We start from the raw sequence: 19,380 nt of genomic DNA, 5'->3' as shown, positions 1-19,380 counted from the left end.
TTTTTTCCTGCTTACCCTGCAGTTTAAGTCTGAAGATTCAGTCTGAAGAAGGGTTCTGACCTGAATCGTCACCCATTCCTTCTCTCCAGAGATGCTGCCTGTCCCGCTGAGTTACGCCAGCATTTTGTGTCTATCTTCGGTGTAAACCAGCATCTGCGGTTCCTTCTTATCCAGGGTGCGCAGAATATTATTTTTCAGTTATCATTTTAGAGGACTGTTATCAAATCTCCATGGCTGTCATTCCAGCAACATCAGAAGTGCAATTATTCCACCGGTTTTATTTTGAGTGATTTATGTTTTCTAAATAGTTCCGTGTTTGGGAACAATCTCCTGACATTTTTTTGGATAAAGTTATTTATTCGAAAAATGACTAAGAAGATGCACTTGGGGAGCCTGGTGCCAGGCCAGCTCTCCTTTTACACGCATGTTTCAAGCAGCATAGGAAAGGATCATTAATACCACTGCTTCTATAGGTGAATATAAAATTTTAAAGTATCGTTTATTTCTATTTCTATTCATAAAACTAGCAGCTTTTTTTCGCGTCTACAGTTTCTAACTTTCTATGCTCGCTCCACGCCCAAGTTTCGTACCACAGACGCAGTAGGATGGAGTCATGCCTCCTTGCGAATGCAGGCAAGCCGAGTGTGCGTGTGTGTGTGTGTCTCTGTTTGCATGGGACCAGGAAGCAGTCGTGACCGAAGCCAAATCCAGGGGTCGGAGTTACGACGTGTCTGTTTTAGGGATCAAACTCGGCTTATTACGCCAAGCATCCACGAAGTGGCACGTGTGTCCCCCGCCCCCGAATGTGTTCACGTCTCACCGAATGTGCTCACATCACCGCGCATTTGGGCTTTGCCATTTCCCTCAAGCCATTCCAACAACACCTTTTCGCAAAACGATTTATCAATAAGAGGAAGCCTCGCAGTTTTATTTCCTTCTTCAGCAAACAACGCGGCCAGTGAAGGTGAGAGAAAGGAGATGCGAAACTTTCCGTAACTGTAGCCACAAGCGGAACAAGCCTGGACTTGGATTTTGTGCTTTTACTTTTAGAAAACAATTATGATCGGTAAATCTGAGGAATCTCTTGAACAGTTGGCAGCTGCTGTCCATGTGTGGCACAGTGCCACCCACGCTGGTAGAGACGCCACCTAGCATACTAGTCTGGTGAAAGGAATTTCTGGTGCATACTTGTATGGTATTTCAAATGTATAGTTTTGTATCTCATTGTTCTTTTTCACAGTACAGTATTAAACGTGTCGTCTAATACATTGTTGCATAGTTTCCCAATAAACGTCGACTTTTGTTGTAAACGTGTGATTGTTCTCTAGTCCCGCACAAGGAGTTTGGGGGAATGGGTCTGAAACACCAAACACATCATAGATAGGAGCACAATTAGGCCATTCGGCCCATCTCGTCCACACCGTCATTCAATCATGGCTGCTCTATCTCTTCCTCCTCGCCCCATTCTCCTGCCTTCTCCCCACAACCCCTGATCAAGAATCTATCTATCTCTGCCTTAAAAATATCCACTGACTTGGCCTCCACAGCCTCCTGTGGCAACGAATTCCACAGATTCCTCCTCATCTCCTTGCCGAAGGAACGTCCTTTAATTCTGGGGCTGTGACCTCTGGTCCTAGACTCTCCTATTAGTGGAAACATCCTCTCCACATCCATTCTATCCCGGCCTTTCACTATGCGGAAAGTCATCTGAGTTCACAATCTCAGTTCACACACTCTGTACCACTTCCCCCACCGCTCTTCACACCGCCCCCTCTGTGATCGCTGCCTCATGCACCACCCTGCTCCACATGCCCAGTACCGGAGACCCTCAGACTATCCTTGATCGGACTTTGCTGGCTTTACCTTGCACTAAACGCTATTCCCTGATCAAGTATCTATGCACTAAAGGGCTTGATTGTAATCACGTATTGTCTTTCCGCTGGCTGGTTAGCACGCAACAAAAGCTTTTCACTGTACCTCGGTACACGTGACAATAAACTAAACTAAACTGAGCTGCCATAAACTACCATCCAATGTGGAGAGGATGTTTCTCGCTGGAATTTAGAAGATTGAGGGGGGGATCTTATAGAAACTTACAAAATTCTTAAGGGGTTGGACAGGCTCGATGCAGGAAGATTGTTCCCGATGTTGGGGAAGTCCAGAACAAGGGGTCACAGTTTAAGGATAAGGGGGAAGTCTTTTAGGACCGAGATGAGGAAGTTTTTTTTCACACAGAGAGTGGTGAATCTGTGGAATTCTCTGCCACAGAAGGTAGTTGAGGCCAGTTCATTGGCTATATTTAAGAGGGAGTTAGATGTGGCCCTTGTGGCTAAAGGGATCAGGGGGTATGGAGAGAAGGCAGGTACAGGATACTGAGTTTGATGATCAGCCATGATCATATTGAATGGCGGTGCAAGCTCGAAGGGCCGAAAGGCCTACTCCTGCACCTATTTTCTATGTTTCCACTAGTGGGAGCGTCTAGGACCAGAGGCCGTAGCCTCAGAATTAAAAGATGTTCCTTTAGGAAGATGAGGAATTTATTTAGTCAGAGGGTGGTGAATCTGTGGAATTCTTTGCTGCAGAAGGCTGTGGAGGTCAAGTCAATGGATATTTTTAAGGCAGAGATTCTTGATTAGTACGGGTGTCAGGGGTTATGGGGGGAGGGCAGGCGAATGGTGTTGAGAGGGAAAGATAGATCAGCATGATTGAATGAAAGGGTAGACTTGATGGGCCGAATGGCCTAATTCTGCTCCGATCACTTATGAACTGAGAGTCTGTTGAAACAGTAATAACATTTTACAGTGCAGGAGAATGTAGCATCTCTGCATAAATAGGTTAGGTGACCACCTCAGACTGGAAAAGGGTCTCAACCTGAAGCGTTTACTGTTCATGTTCTCCAGAGATGCTGGCTGACCCATTGAGTTACTCCAGCACTCTGTGTCCTTGCAGTGCAGGAGGTGATTTTTTGGTCCAACATATTATCACTGGCACTTTTCTGATTGATTAATCAAATTGATTGGAAGATAGAGCGTGGAGTCCAACCTAACAATCGATCTCCCGCTCTCACTCGTTCTTTGTTTTCCTGTTTCCTCGTCCACTTACTGCACACAAGGGGCAATTTACAGAAACCAATTAACCTGCACGTCTTTGGGATGTGGGAGGAATCCAGAAGCCCAGGTGGTCACTGTGAGAACGTGCAAACTCCACGCAGACAGCACCTGAGATTAGGATCAGGGTCTCTGGCACTCTAAGGCAGCGGCTCTACCAGCTGCCCCTTTGAAAGAGTTATCAGTTGATCTTTAGGAATGTGTAGGAAAAAAACTGCAGATGCTGGTTAAAATCGAAGGTGGACACAAAATGCCAGAGTAACTCAGCGGGACAGGCAGCATCTTGGGAGAGAAAGAATGGGTGACGTTTCGGGTCGAGACCAATGATTAGTACAGGTGACAGAAGTTATGGGGAGAAGGCAGGAGAATGGGGTTAGGAGGTAGAGATAGATCAGCCATGATTGAATGGCGGTGTAAACTTGATGGGCTGAATGGCCTATTTCTACTCCTATTCCTGATGACATGATATGGATCACATGCAGGCAGCGTTCAATTTAACTTGGCATGATGTCTGGCCTGGACACAATGGGCCGAAGGGCCCGTATATGTGCTGTATAGCGTATAAAACCATGAGAGGAATAGGTCGGGTAGGCGCACAGAGTCTCTTGCCCAGAGTAGGAGAATCGAGGACCAGAGGACACGGGTTCAAGGTGAAGGGGAAAAGATTTAATAGGAATCTGGGGGGTAACCTTTTCACACCAAGGGTGGTGGGTGTATGGAACGAGCTGCCAGAGGAGGTAGATGAGGCTGGGACTATCCCATCGTTTGAAACAGTTGGACAGGTACATGGATAGGACAGTTTGGTGGGATGTGGACCAAACGCGGGCAGGTGGGACTAGTGTAGTTGGGACATGTTGGCCGGTGTGGGCGAGTTGGGCTGAAGGGCCTGTTTCCACACAGTATCACTCAATGACTCTATGACTCTGGTTCTATACTGTTTGTTCCATTCAGTCCCAGGTTGTGTTCTCCTGCACAGATCTGTGCTGTCGACCTTTCCTACTCCCCCACGTAACTCCCTGCTGTTTCCCACCAACTGGCCACCTCACCCTGAGGGAAGTTTCTGAGTCACCTCTCAGCAGTAAAGTCTCCCCCCTGGGAAACAAACCTTGCCCAATCCACCTCCCTGCCTTGAACAATGCCGTGTGCGAGGGATTTCTCAAGCTGTTTAATGATTCACAGCCCCTGTGCTCAGCTTGAGCTGCTGCTGCCAGCGATGTCCAGTGTAAACGGCAGCCGGCACGACAGGTCAGGGCGAGTGAGTGAACATCACTGAGATGGCCGCTGCTCACACACTACAGGCCCGGCTCACTCTGGCCGCCTTCATCTGCCTTCTCCTCCCAGGTAACGTACCACGAGCGTTTGTCGGCACTGGGCCTGCACTCGCTGGAGTTTAGAAGGACGAGCGGGGACCTCATTGAAACTTACTGAATAGTGAAAGGCCCGGGTAGAATGGATGTGGAGAGGAGGTTTCCACTAGTGGGAGAGTCCAGGACCAGAGGGCACAGCCTCAGAATACAAGGATGTACCTTTAGGAAGGAGATAAGGAGGAATTTCTTTAGTCAGAGGGTGGTGAATCTGTGGAATTCATTGCCACAGAAGGCTGTGGAGGCCAAGTCAATGGATATGTTTAAGGCAGAGATAGATAGATTCTTGATTAGTACGGGTATCAGGGGTTATGGGGGGAGAAGGCAGGAGAATGGGGTTGGGAGGGAGAGATAGATCAGCCATGATTGAATAGCGGAGTAGACTTGACGGGCCGAATGGCCTAATTCTGCTCCTGGAACTTGTGAAACGATGAATTTAAAGACGTGTGTTTATTGCGAGTCTCTCCAATCATGACTGCAGCTGATCACAAGCATGGAGTGGAGAGGGGTGGGTGACAGTGGGGAGGGAACTCTGGAACTCTGGAGGGCGAGGAGCAAACATTCCCAGAGCAGGAGAGAGAGAGTCTAACGGCAGCTCAGCGTGTGGACGTCAAAGACCAGAGGGTGTAGTTTTACAGTGAGAGGGGCAATGTTTAAAGGGGACGTGCGGGGCAAGATTTTTACACAGAGTCCATTTACACATTTGGAGTCCTGTGTGCAGTAATGTTCGCCCCATTGTGGGAATGATATGGAGGCTTTGGAGAGGAGGTGTACCGGAATACTGTCCGGATTAGAGGGTTTCAAGTGGATAGGGTGGCATGGTGGCGCAGTGGTAGAGTCATTGCCTCACAGTGCTTGCAGCGCCAGAGACCCGGGTTCAATCCCGACTAAGGGTGCTGTCTGTACGAAGTTTGTACGTTCTCCCCGTGACCTGCGTGGGTTTTCTTCGGTTTCCTCCCACGCTCCAAAGTCGTACAGGTTTGTTGGTTAATTGGCTTGGTATAAAATGTAAAATTACCCTAGTGTTTGTAGGGAAGTGTTAATGTGCGGGGATCGCTGGTCGGTGCGGACTTGGTGGGCCGAAGGGCCTGTTTCTGCGCTGTACCTCTAAACTAAACTAACAGTCAGCATGGCCATGTGTGTGTGTGTGTGTGTGTGTGTGTGTGTGTGGGGTGTGTGTGTGGGTGTGTGTGTGTGTGTGGGGTGTGTGTATGTGTGTGTGTGTGGGTTGGAGTGTGGGTGTGTGTGTGTGTTTATGTGTGTGTGTGTGTGCGTGTGTGTGGGTGTGTGTGTGTGGGGGGTGTGTGTGGGGGGGGGGGATGTGTGTGTGTATGTGTGTGTGTGTGTGTGGGGGGGGGGTGGAGGAATCTGATTCAGTTTGTTGAAGAGGTCACCAAGACTGTTGATGAGGGCAGGGCAGGGCAGTGCATGTTGGCTGTATGGACATTAGCAAAGCCTATGACAAGGTCCTGGCATGTTAGGCTAGGCTGGAAAGTTAAAGGAGATCTCACTGATCTCATGTGTAGGAAGGAACTGCAGGTGCTGGTTTACACCAAAGATGGACGCAAAATTCTGGAGTAACTCAGCGGGTCAGGCTGCATCTCTGGAGAGAAGGAATGGGTGACATTTCAGGTCGGGACCCTTCTTCAGACATCCTTTCGATTCTCCAGAGATCTTCGAGTCTAGAGAAGGGCCTAGACCCAAAACGTCACCTATTCCTTTTCTCCAGAGATGCTGCCTGACCCGCTGAGTTGCTCCAGCTTTCTTTGTCTATCTTTGCCCATTGAATGACGTGGATGTGGCCTGCCCGGCCCTGGATCCCAGTGTTGGCCATGCAGGAGCAAGAGTGGCAAACGTTCCCAGCTCACTTCATGGGTTTTGATGACTTATCTGTTTTTCTTTAGGTGCATATTTAGTGGAGGAGGCTGACAATTGCCAGGATGTATTTGGCACTGATGGCTACTTGAACTTGACCAACAGTCTGGAGGTAAGAGTTTCATTATTAGATTGAATATTGACTTCCTCATTCAGACTGGGGGCAAATCACAAACATACTTTATTAGCCAAGTGTGTTTTGCAACATACGAGGAACTCCATTTGCCATACAGTCATAACAATAAAAAGCAACAGGACCCACACAATATATTTTAACATGAACATCCACCACAGTGACTCCTCCACATTCCTCACTGTGATGGAAGGCGAAAAAAAGTTCATCTCTTCCCTTCTTTGTCCTCCAGCGGTCGGGGGCCTCGAACCTTCCGGTGACGGGACGATCTTGGCTCCCGTAGCCAGCAGTGGGCCTTCCTCGTCAGGGCGATCAAGCTCCTGCATCGGGGAGGGGGATCTCAGCTCCCCCGTGCCGGGCGATCTACCCCGGGTCGGGGCTTGTCGAACGTCGTGCGGCTTGGAGCTTCCCGACCTCGGTCTCAACCCGAGACTGCGAACTCTTGGACGTTAAAGTCCGCAGGCCACGGTTGGTCCACAATGATTGTGGATACAATGAATTGCAGGTGCTGGTCTACAAGGAAAGACACAAAGTGCTGGAGTAACTCAGCAGGTCAGGCAGCATCTCTGTGGAACATGGAGAGGGGACTTTTGAGGTCGGGACTCTTCTTCAGACTGAAGTGGGAGGAGAAGGAAGCAGGGGCAGGACAAAGCCTGGAAGGTGATCGTCTACATCACCCTGTGAGTAAATCGCCCCAGCACCCTGTCTGAGTTTCACTATTGTATTGAGTGTTGATTATCTTCCTCAGTCAGGCTGAGAGCAAAGATTGTGGGTACAAAGATACAAAGTGTTGGATAACTCAACGGGTCAGGCAGCATCTCTGGAGAACATGGACAGGTGACGTTTTTGGTCAGGGTCCTTCTTCAGACTCTGGTTCATGTAGAATTGTGTGGAGATTTTCAGTTGAAGGTCAGTGTGGACTCAATGGGCTGAAGGGCCTGTTTCTGTGTAGGAAGGAACTGCAGATGCTGGTTTACACCAAAGATAGACACAAAATGCTGGAGTAACTCAGCGGGACAGGCAGCATCTCTGGAGAGAAGGTACGGGTGACGTTTCGGGTCGAGACCCTTCTTCGGACTGAGAGTCAAGGAAGAGAGAGATTAAAGATATGTGGAAGGGTAAGCTGTGAAAATGACAGATCAAAGCAGACGATGATTGAGGAAATGTAGAATGGTTGATTGTTGGCTGAGGGGAAGATGTTAACGATGCATACAATCAGTTAAACTAATCAGGAGGACAGTGAAACTAGTCGGAGAACTAGGGTGGGGGAGGGAAGGAGAGAGAGGGAAAGCAAGCGCTACTTGAAGTTGGAGAAATCAATGTTCATACCGCTGGGGTGCGAGCTGCCCAAGTGATTAATGAGGTGCTGTTCCTCCAATTTGTGCTGGGCCTCACTCTGACAATGGAGGAGGCTCAGGACAGAGAGGTCAGTGTGGGAATGGGGAGGGGGAGTTAAAGTGTTTGGCAACCGGGAGATCGCGTAGGCCCAGGTGGCCTGAGAGAAGGAGTTCAGCGAAACGATCGCCGAGCCAATGTTTGTATCTCTCTCATCTGACAACTGGACAGGGAGAGAGGAGAAGAATGAAATTTAGAATTTAGAATTTAGAATTTAGAATTTAGAATTTAGAATTTAGAATTTAGAATTTAGAATTTAGAATTCCTTTATTGTCGTTGCAACAGGTACAACGAAATTAAAAATAGCAATCCTGACAGTGCGTAACACGAAAAGTAAAACATATATGCAATAAATGCGAAACAAATAAATACAAATGTATTAAATACAAAAGTTTTAACAGTGTTGCCTAGTGCAGAAAGTAGTGTTCAGTTCTCGTATGGCCCTGGGGTAAAAACTGTTCTTGAGTCTGTTTGTTCGGGATTTGATCGACCTGAAACGTCGACCAGAGGGCAGAAGAACAAACAGACGGTGGCCGGGGTGGGATGGGTCTTTTATTATTTTGCCTGCTCTACTGAGGCAGCGCAGGCTGAACAGGTGCTCCAGGGAGGGCAGTGAGCAGCCGATGATCTTCTGGGCCGTCGTGATGACCCTCTGAAGGGCCTTCCTGACCTTTTCTGAGCAGCTGGCATACCATGTGGTTATACAGTATGCCAGCACACTCTCGATGGAGCAGCGATAGAAGGACATCATGAGCTTCTCCTGCAGGTTGGTCTTCCTGAGGATCCTCAGGAAGTGGAGTCTCTGCTGTGCCTTCTTCACTGTGGTAATGGTGTTGGTAGACCAGGTAAGATCCTCTGCGATGTGCATACCCAGAAACCTGAAAGCGGGTCCCCTTTCCACACAGACCCCATTGATGTAGAGTGGGTCGTATTCTGCACTGGTTTTCCTGTAGTCTATTATAAGTTCCTTTGTTTTGGAGGAGTTCAGGACAAGATTGTTCACTGAACACCATGCTGCCAACCTTTGGATTTCATCCCTGTAGGCTGTCTCATCTCCTCCTGAGATGAGTCCAACCACAGTCGTGTCATCCGCGAACTTGATGATGGTGTTGGTGGGATGGGTGGGGGCGCAGTCGTGAGTGTAGAGGGAGTAAAGGATGGGGCTCAACACAAAGCCCTGTGGTGAGCCGGTGCTCAGTGTAATGGTGGAGGAGAGGTGAGGGCCTATTTTGACGGTCTGGGGGCAGTTGGTCAGGAAGTCCTTGATCCATTGGCAGATGGTTTGGGAAAATCCAAGGTCAGAAAGTTTGGTGACCAGTCTGCTCGGGATGACCGTGTTAAAGGCAGAGCTGAAGTCGAGGAAAAGCATCCTCACATAGCTCCCCTGGTGTTCAAGGTGGGTCAGTGCAGTGTGAAGAGCAGTGTCGATGGCATCCCCTGTAGACCTATTTGCTCTGTAGGCAAACTGGTGTGGGTCGAAGGTGGGTGGGAGGCTGGCTTTGATGTGCTGCAGGACCAGCCTCTCGAAGCACTTTGTGATGACCTTTGTGAGTGCTACCGGACGGTAGTCGTTAAGGCCGCTGATGTCAGACTTTTTCGGCAGTGGGATGATTGTGGCGGACTTCAGGCAGGGAGGGATGGTGGATTTTGAAAGGGATAGGTTGAAGATTTTTGTGAAGACCTCAGATAATTGGTCTGCACATTCCTTCAGCACTCTGCCCGTCACACCATCGGGGCCTGCAGCTTTCCTGGGATTCACTGCTCTGAGCACGCGCTTAACATCATGCACAGTGAAGATGTGGCTGTCAGGTGCTGGAGAAGGTGTTATGTCTGCCACTGCAGCTTTCACCTCGAAACGAGCATCAAGCACATTGGGAACTCGAAGGTCACAGAGCCATTGAGCAATGCGGCCCAGAAACAGGCCCTTCTGCCCATCAGGTCCATACTGACCATCGTCGCGGCACGGTGGCGCAGCGGTAGAGTTGCTGCCTTACAGCGAATGCAGTGCCGTCAGAGACTCAGGTTCGATCCTGACTACGAGCGCCGTCTGTACGGAGTTTGTACGTTCTCCCCGTGACCTGCGTGGGTTTTCTCCGAGATCTTCGGTTTCCTCCCACACTCCAAAGACGTACAGGTATGTAGGTTAATTGACTGGGTAAAATGTAAAAATTGTCCCTAATGTGTGTAGGATAGTGTTAGTGTGCGGGGATCGCTGGGCGGCACGGACCCGGTGGGCCGAAGGGCTGTATCTCTAAATCTAAAAATCCCCCACTGATCCTGCACTAACCCCACATTTGATTCTTCCCGCTTTCTCCTGAACTCCATGAGATTCTACCACTTGTGGGGACAATTCACGGGGGACACTTGACCCACCATGTCCGTGGGATGTGGGAAGAAACCGGAGCACCCGGAGGAAACCCACGCGGTCACGGGGAGAACGGGCAAACCGCGCACAGGCAGACAGCAGCTGGGGTGGGGATTGCACCAGGCTCTCTGGCGCAGTGAGGCAATGGCTCCACAGCTGATGTCATTGTCCCTTCTCTCCGCAGTTATTCAACAACTGTTCCCACCAGGCCGGGCAGCGGCTGAAGGCGGGGGAGCTGAGCCAACTCTACAAGTTGCTGCAGAACGCTGCGGACAGCCTGCGCTCCCTCCGTGTGAAAGGTACACAGCCCCTCACCCTCACAACGCGGAGTCTGACCCCTGTATCTGCACCCACACATCACAGTATCTGACCCCTGTATCTGCACCCTCACACCACACTGACCCCTGTATCTGCACCCACACATCACAGTATCTGACCCCTGTATCTGCACCCTCACACCACACTGACCCCTGTATCTGCACCCTCACAACGCGGAGTCTGACCCCTGTATCTGCACCCTCACACCACACTGACCCCTGTATCTGCACCCTCACAACGCGGAGTCTGACCCCTGTATCTGCACCCTCACACCACACTGACCCCTGTATCTGCACCCTCACATCACACTGACCCCTGTATCCGCACACTCACACCACACTGACCCCTGTATCTGCACCCTCACACCACACTGACCGCTGTATCTGCACCCTCACACCACACTGACCCCTGTATCTGCACACTCACACCACACTGACCCCTGTATCTGCACACTCACACCAAACTGACCCCTGTATCTGCACACTCACACCACACTGACCCCTGTATCTGCACCCTCACACCACACTGACCCATGTATCTGCACCCTCACAACGCGGAGTCTGACCCCTGTATCTGCACCCTCACACCACACTGATCCCTGTATCTGCACCCTCACGCCACACTGACCCCTGTATCCACACCCTCACACCACACTGACCCCTGTATCTGCACACTCACACCACACTGACCCCTGTATCTGCACCCTCACACCACACTGACCCCTGTATCTGCACCCTCACACCACACTGACCCATGTATCTGCACCCTCACAACGCGGAGTCTGACCCCTGTATCTGCACCCTCACACCACACTGATCCCTGTATCTGCACCCTCACGCCACACGGACCCCTGTATCCCCACCCTCACAACGCGGAATCTGACCCCTGTATCCGCACCCTCACATCACAGTGACCTCTGTATCCGCACCCTCACACCACACTGACACCTGTATCTGCACCCTCACACCACACTGACCCCTGTATCCGCACCCTCACATCACACTGACCCCTGTATCTGCACCCTCACATCACAACATCTGACCCTTGTATCTGCACCCTCACATCACACTGACCCCTGTATCTGCACCCTCACATCACAGTATCTGACCCCTGTATCTGCACCCTCACATCACAGTATCTGACTCCTGTATCTGCACCCTCACATCACACGGACACCCGCCCCCTCCCCTGACTCTCACATCACAGTATCTGACCCCTGTATCTGCACCCTCACATCACACGGACACCCGCCCCCTCCCCTGACTCTCAGTCTGAAGGAGGGTCTCGACCCGAAACGTCACCCATTCCTTCTCTCCCGAGATGCTGCCTGACCTGCTCAGTTACTCCAGCATTTTGACTCGACCTTCAATGTAAAAACTATCCATGATTACAATTAGGCCGCTCACAGCGCTGTGATTGCTGTGATCAGACTCTGAATCCCACACTGTTTCTTGGTTTGTGGGTGGGTGCTGGTTTTTTCACCCCCCGATGTTTGTGCTTTCTCTGAAGCTTGTCAGCATGTCAACCCCAAGAACTGCAGCTTCCCCATCATCCCGGAGAACGGAGGTTTGATCTGTCTGACGCAGAACAAGACACGGTACTGCAAGCCCATGTGCAACAAGGTACGGCCTCTGTTTAGTTTAGTTTAGCGATACAGCGCGGAAACAGGCCCTTCGGCCCACCGAGTCCGCACCGACCAGCGATCCCCACACACTAACACTATCCTACACCCACCAGGGACAATTTTACACTTATACCAAGCCAATTAACCTACAAACCTCCAAAGACGTACAGGTATGTAGGTTAATTGGCTGGGTAAATGTTTAAAAAAAAATTAAAAAAATTGTCCCTAGTGTGTGTAGGATAGTGTTAATAGTGTTAGTGTGCGGGGATCGCTGGGCAGCGCGGACTTGGTGGGCCGAAAAGGCCTGTTTCCTCGCTGTATATATATGATATGATATGATATGATAATTAACCTACAAACCTGTATGTCTTTGGAGCGTGGGAGGAAACCAAAGATCTCGGAGAAAGCCCACGCAGGTCACGGGGAGAACGAACAAACTCAGTACAGACGGCACCCGACGTTTCGGGTCAAGACCCTCCTTCAGACTGAGAGTCAGGGGAGGGGGCGGGTGTCCGTGTGATGTGAGGGTGCAGATACAAGGGCCACTGTGATGTGAGGGTGCAGATACAGGGGTCAGATACTGTGGTGTGAGGGTGCAGATACAAGAGTCAGTGTGATGTGTGGGTGCAGATACAGGGGTCAGATACTGTGATGTGTGGGTGCAGATACAAGGGTCAGTGTGCTGTGAGGGTGCAGATACAAGGGTTAGAGTGATGTGAGGGTGCAGATACAGGGGTCAGTGTGGTGTGAGGGTGCAGATACAGGGGTCAGATACTGTGATGTGTGGGTGCAGATACAAGGGTCAGTGTGCTGTGAGGGTGCAGATACAAGGGTTAGAGTGATGTGAGGGTGCAGATACAGGGGTCAGTGTGGTGTGAGGGTGCAGATACAGGGGTCAGATACTGTGATGTGAGGGTGCGGATACAAGGGTCACTGTGATGTGAGGGTGCAGATACAAGGGCCACTGTGATGTGTGGGTGCAGATACAAGGGCCACTGTGATGTGAGGGTGCAGATACAGGGGTCAGATACTGTGGTGTGAGGGTGCAGATACAAGAGTCAGTGTGATGTGTGGGTGCAGATACAGGGGTCAGATACTGTGATGTGTGGGTGCAGATACAAGGGTCAGAGTGATGTGAGGGTGCAGATACAGGGGTCAGATACTGTGATGTGTGGGTGCAGATACAAGGGTCAGTGTGATGTGAGGGTGCAGATACAAGGGGTAACTGATGTGAGGGTGCAGATACAGGGGTCACTGTGATGTGAGGATGCGGATACAGGGGTCACTGTGATGTGAGGGTGCCGATACAAGGGATCGAACCCGGGTCTCCGGCGCTGCAAACGCTGCAAGGCAGCAACTCTACCGCTGCGCCACCGTGACCGCTCGGCTGCCGGTGGACTTTCGCTGCCTCAGTGAACATTCCCGACCTGCATCCTCGTTCTCCCCCGCACCAGTGATAGATGGCAACTCCGCAGTTTATGGGTGTCCACATAGTCCTGGTAGCTCACTCATACAGTCATCGGGTCACACGGCATGGAAACAGGCCCTTCGGCCCAACTTGCCCATGCCACCCAAGAGGCCCCATCTACACTGGTCCCTCCTGCCCGAAAATGGCCCACATCCCCCTAAACCTGTCCTATCCATGTACCTGTCCAGATGTCTTTCAATTGTGTGGGAAGGAACTGCAGATACAGTTTTAAACGGAGGTTAGACACAAAAAATTGGAGTAACTCAGCGGGTCAGACAGCATCTATGGAGAGAAGGAATGTGGGTGGAAACCAGAGCACCTGGAGGAAACCTGTGTGGTCCCAGGGGTAAGGTACAGACTCTGTACACACAGCACCCAGAGTCAGGATCAAACCCGGGTCTCGGGCGCTGTGAGGTAGCAACTCTACCGCTGCACCGCCTAGATGGTGGGCATATGGACAATGGACAATAGACAATAGGTGCAGGAGGAGGCCATTCGGCCCTTCGAGCCAGCACCGCCATTCAATGTGATCATGGCTGATTATTCTCAATCAGTACCCCGTTCCTGCCTTCTCCCCATACCCCCTGACTCCGCTATCCTTAAGAGCTCTATCCAGCTCTCTCTTGAATGCATTCAGAGAATTGGCCTCCACTGCCTTCTGAGGCAGAGAATTCCACAGATTCACAACTCTCTGACTGAAAATGTTTTTCCTCATCTCTGTTCTAAATGGCCGACCCCTTATTCTTAAACTGTGGCCCCTGGTTCTGGACTCCCCCAACATTGGGAACATGTTTCCTGCCTCTAACGTGTCCAACCCCTTAATAATCTTATACGTTTCGATAAGATCTCCTCTCATCCTTCTAAATTCCAGTATACAAGCCTAGTCGAGCCTAGAACGAGCTGTCAGAGGAGGTAGTTGAGGCAGGTAACAATTAAAAGACGTTTGGACAGGTGGGCAGGTACATGGATTAGGAGAGGTTGAGAGGGATGTGAACGTACACACAGCACCCACAGTCAGGATTGAACCAGAGTCTCACGGTGTGTAGCTGCAACTCTGCCTGGGTTTAAACCACCCTGGGTTTATTATGAGAGCGGCGTTGGCAGCAGCCCAGGACTCGATGTTCTCTCCGTGTGGGAATGCACACTGAGCAGATGGACAATCATTAACCTCACCTCTCTCTGCACAGGGTTATGACTTCCAGTTCCTCAGGAGATCTCGGCCATACGAGCGATGTGGAGAAACGACCGGGTACAAGTGGACCACGCAGTACTTTGGACGGAACCGTCTGGCCCACTGTGAAGGTGCGTCCCTCTACACTGGCCTCACCAACATCCCACTGATAGGTTAGACTGACGAGGGTAGAGCCTTAGAGTGAGACGGGCAAAGTTTAAAGGAGATGTGTGGGGGTGGCGTTTTACACAGAGAGTAGTGGTGCCTGAAACATACTGCCAGGGGTGGTGCTGGAGGGAGGTACGAGATTGGCATTAAGCTAGTTAGTTAGTTAATTAGTTTCCCTCTCCCCCGACTCTCAGTCTGAAGAAGGGTCTCAACCCGAAACGTCACCTATTTCTTTGCTGCTGAGATGCTGCCTGACCTGCTGAGTTACTCCAACTTATTGCGCCTATCGTCTAGCTAGTTAGTTAGTTCGTTAGTTAGTTAGTTAGTTGGTTGGTTAGTTAGTTAGTGGGTTCATTGGTTAGTCAGTTAGTTAGCTAGCTACTTAGTTAGGTAGTTAGTTAGTTAGTTAGTTGGTTAGTTAGTTAGTTAGTTAGTTAGTTAGTTAGTTAGTTAGTTAGTTAGTTAGTTAGTTAGTTAGTTAGTTAGTTAGTTGGTTGGTTGGTTGGTTAGTTGGTTAGTTGGTTAGTTAGTTGGTTAGTTGGTTGGTAAACAAAGGTATTTATTCACAAAATGCTGGAGTAATTCAGCAGGTCGGGCAGCATCTCAGGAGAGAAGGAAATCTGTGACGTTTTGGGTCGAGACCCTTCTTCAGACTTCAGTCTCGACCCGAAACGTCACCCATTCCTCCTCTCCTGAGATGCTGCCTGACCTGCTGAGTTACTCCAGCATTTTGTGAATAAATACCTTCGATTTGTACCAGCACCTGCAGTTATTTTCTTAAACTAAACGAAACTATCAATTCGATGTTGTGTTCACAGAAAGTGCAGCCGCAGTCAGCGCTGAACCTTCTCACTACTTTCCCAAGCGCTGCCAAGATGTAGTGTACGATCACAGTGAAGAGACCCTCTTGATCTCAGCCTTCCAGAAAGAAGTCAAGCGAGACCTTCATGGAAAAGTCAACAACAGAACCATGTGCCTTTTGTGTGGTGATGCATCATTCCCAATCAGCTACTCCAAGTTGCCCTAGTTACCCCCAATCCACAGAAATCACCAGCGGCAGCAACAGCATACAGTCCCACAGTCCAATGCCAAACTTCACTCTCTATTACAGTGCTGAGCATGCACTACCATCCCGAGATTCTCCCTAGATTACAATCTGGAGATTCCCCCTGTGTCACTGTCCCCAAGGTTATGTTGAAACCCCAAGATCGTCCCCGTATTACAGTGCTGGGTTTATATTATAATCCGGAGATTCTCCTTGGATTACAATCCCATGCTTACATTACAACTCTGACATTCTCCCTGCATTAATGCAATCCTGAGATCCTGTAAAAGCCCTGAGATTGCCCTGTATTGTAATTCCAAGCTCATGTTACAAACCTGAGATTGCCCTGTATTGTAATTCTGAGCTCACGTTACAAACCTGAGATTCCCCCTGCATTGCAATTACGAGCTGAAGTAATTCTCCCTGTGTTACAGTCCTGAGTTATTACGAGCCTGAGCTTCACTCTGTTTAGCACATAGGACCTTCCACATATTACAATCTTGAGATTCTCCTGAAGTGCAGCACTGTTTTAACCTGTTCTGCAACAGTGAGGTTCCCCTGTAATATAATGGTGAGCTTTACGCTGCATTACAAACACCAAGCTTTCCCCATTTCACTGACCCAAACTTTCTCCTAGATTGTAAACACTCTGTATAACAACAGTGATCTTTCCCTTCAATCTAATGCTGTGATTCTGAGCTTTTCCATTGCCTAGCATCCAGTTGTGTTACATCCTTGTGTTTTCTGATAGATTATAACGTTAATAAAAGTACCGATGAATGTACCAACACACTGAGTCCTTTGGCCACTAATTTTATCGACGTCTCACGACAATATCTGTTGGGTATGAATTTCATTGTTGCGTTTCGGTGCAGTCTGTACGTTCTCCTCACGCCCAGCGTGGGTTTTCTCTGGGATCTCCGGTTTCCTCCCATATTCCAAAGACGAGCAGGATTGTAGGATAATTGGCTTGGTACAATTGTAAAAATGGCCCTCGTATGTCTAGGATAGTGTATTTATTCACAAAATGCTGGAGTAACTCAGCAGGTCAGGCAGCATCTCAGGAGAGAAGGAATGGGTGACGTTTCGGGTCGAGACCCTTCTTCAGTCTGAAGAAGGGTCTCGACCCGAAACGTCGCCCATTCCTTCTCTCCTGAGATGCTGCCTGACCTGCTGAGTTACTCCAGCATTTTGTGAATAAATACCTTCGATTTGTACCAGCATCTGCAGTTATTTTCTTACTCTAGGATAGTGTAAGTGTGCGGGGACCGATGGTCGGCACGCACTCGATGGGCCGAAGGGCCTGTTTTCTCGCTGTGTCTCTAAAACTAAAACTAAAATTTAAATAAAATAAACAAAGGGTCAGGCAGCATCTGTGGAGGCAAAGTAATAGCCAGTGTTTCGAGTCGAGATTGGGGTTGCGCGTGCAGCGAGGGTGGCACGGTGGCGCAGCGGTAGAGTTGCTACCTTACAGCGAATGTAGCGCCGGAGACCCGGGTTCGATCCTGACCTCGGGTGCTGTCTGTATGGAGTTTGTACGTTCTTCCCGTGACCTGCGTGGGTTTTCCCCGAGATCTTCGGTTTCCTCCCACACTCCAAAGACGTGCAGGTTTGTAGTTTAATTGGCTGGGTAAATGTAAAAATTGTCCCTAGTGGGTGTAGGATAGTGTTAGTGTGCGGGGATCGCTGGTTGGCGCGGACCCAGTGGGCCGAAGGGCCTGTTTCCGTGCTGTATCTCTAAACTAAACTAAACATCTTTCTTACGAGTAGCTCAATGCCATCATAGTGAGAATTTTGTAAATTACACATTTGTTAATGGAGAGATTACTGTAACTGAATGACACCTAAAGGGACTAAACTAAACTAAACTAAACTAAACTAAACTAAACTAAACTAAACTAAACTAAACTAAACTAAACTAAACGAAACTAAACTAAACTAAACTAAACTAAACTAAACTAAAGAGAGGGAAGAGAGCCAGTGCAGAGAGGTGAGACAGAGGGTGGTGAGTGATAGGTGGATGCAGGGTAGGTGGGTAATGGGCAGATAGAGCCGGGTCGGGTCGGGGGAGGCTGGAGGGAGAGACAGAGATGGGGGAGGTGGAGGGGGGGTGGGACGAGGGGGGAGGAGGGATGGGGGTGGGGGACGGGGAAGTGGGGAGGGGAAAGGGGGGAATGGAGGAGGGAGGGGGGGGAGGGAGGGGGGGAGGGGGAAGTGGGGAGGGGGGGAATGGGGAAGGGGGGGAGGGGGTAGAGGGAGGTGGAGGGGGAGGGAAGAGGGGGGATGGGGGAGGGGGAGGGGGAGGGGGAGGGGGGAGGGGGAGGGGGGAGGGGGAGGGAAGGGGAGGGGGAAGTGGGGAGGGAGTAGGGGATGGGGAGGGGGGTAGAGGGAGGGGGAGGTGGAGGGGGGAGGGAGGAGGGGGGAGGGGGGGAGGGGTAGAGGAAGTGGGAAGTGGGGAGGGGGGTGGAGGGAGGGGGAGGTGGAGGGGGGATGGGGAGAGGGGGGGAGGGGGAGGGGTAGAGGAAGTGGGAAGTGGGGAGGGGGAGGTGGAGGGGGGATGGGGAGAGGGGGGGAGGGGGAGGGGGAGGGGGAGGGGAAGTGGGGAGGGGAGAGGGAGGGGAAGTGGGGAGGGGGGAGGAGAGCGTGCTGCACCAATGCAGGAGAGGTTTGGGCCCAACTTGGTCTAGTGGGAAAATAAAGAGCTGGATCAGCGGCAGGTAGCAATGATTAACCATCGTGTGTGAATGACCTGTAGTGTGTGAGCCGCGGCCATCTCAGTGATGTTCACTCACTCGCCCTGACCTGTCGTGCCGGCTGCCGTTTACACTGGACATCGCTGGCAGCAGCAGCTCAGGCTGAGCACAGGGGCTGTGAATCATTACACAGCTTGAGAAATCCCTCGCACACGGCTTTGTTCAAGGCAGGGAGGTGGATTGGGCAAGTCCGAGAGGTCTTTGTTTCCCAGGGGGAGACTTTACTGCTGAGAGGTGACTCAGAAACTTCCCTCAGGGTGAGGTGGCCGGTTGGTGGGAAACAGCAGGGAGTTACGTGGGGGAGTGGGCCAAGCTGGGAAAGGGCCAAGGGTTGCCAACTGTCCAATATTAGCCGGGACATCCCGTATTTTGGGCTAAATTAGATTGGCCCTTGTCCCGTATTAGTAGGGTTGCCATCTTCCTCGCTCCCAAATAAGGGACAAAGGGTGACGTCACCGCCCCGCGCCCCACGTGATCTCACCCAGCCAGCGGCCACGTGCTCCCGCTCCACCAATGGCGGCCGCCCGGGCTACCTCGGTACACGTGACAATAAACTAAACTAAATTAAACTAAACCGTATGTACAGTGCACATC

General features: G+C 50.6%; 1 protein-coding gene across 1 annotated transcript; it reads left to right on the top strand.

The window, feature by feature from the left end:
* Nucleotides 1–4,304: 4,304 nt before the first annotated feature.
* On the top strand, nt 4,305–16,823 carry LOC144609925 (uncharacterized). The gene is made up of 6 exons (XM_078428330.1): nt 4,305–4,448; nt 6,376–6,458; nt 10,424–10,538; nt 12,067–12,179; nt 14,837–14,951; nt 15,807–16,823. The coding sequence occupies exons 1-6, from the start codon at nt 4,382–4,384 to the stop codon at nt 16,013–16,015; spliced, it is 702 nt and encodes a 233-aa protein (XP_078284456.1). The 5' UTR covers nt 4,305–4,381; the 3' UTR covers nt 16,016–16,823.
* Nucleotides 16,824–19,380: the final 2,557 nt, after the last annotated feature.

The sequence above is a fragment of the Rhinoraja longicauda genome, chromosome 35, assembly GCF_053455715.1.
Source record: "Rhinoraja longicauda isolate Sanriku21f chromosome 35, sRhiLon1.1, whole genome shotgun sequence".
Lineage (NCBI taxonomy): Eukaryota > Metazoa > Chordata > Chondrichthyes > Rajiformes > Arhynchobatidae > Rhinoraja > Rhinoraja longicauda.
This window is presented reverse-complemented; position numbering and strand designations above follow the sequence as displayed.

Excerpts from the sequence above, each read along its gene's own strand:
- LOC144609925 (XM_078428330.1), top strand. The coding sequence starts at position 4,382 with ATGGCCGCTGCTCACACACTACAGGCCCGGCTCACTCTGGCCGCCTTC. Across the intron at positions 6,459-10,423 it reads ACTTGACCAACAGTCTGGAG|TTATTCAACAACTGTTCCCA; the intron begins GTAAGAGTTTCA and ends TTCTCTCCGCAG. Across the intron at positions 12,180-14,836 it reads GCAAGCCCATGTGCAACAAG|GGTTATGACTTCCAGTTCCT; the intron begins GTACGGCCTCTG and ends CTCTCTGCACAG.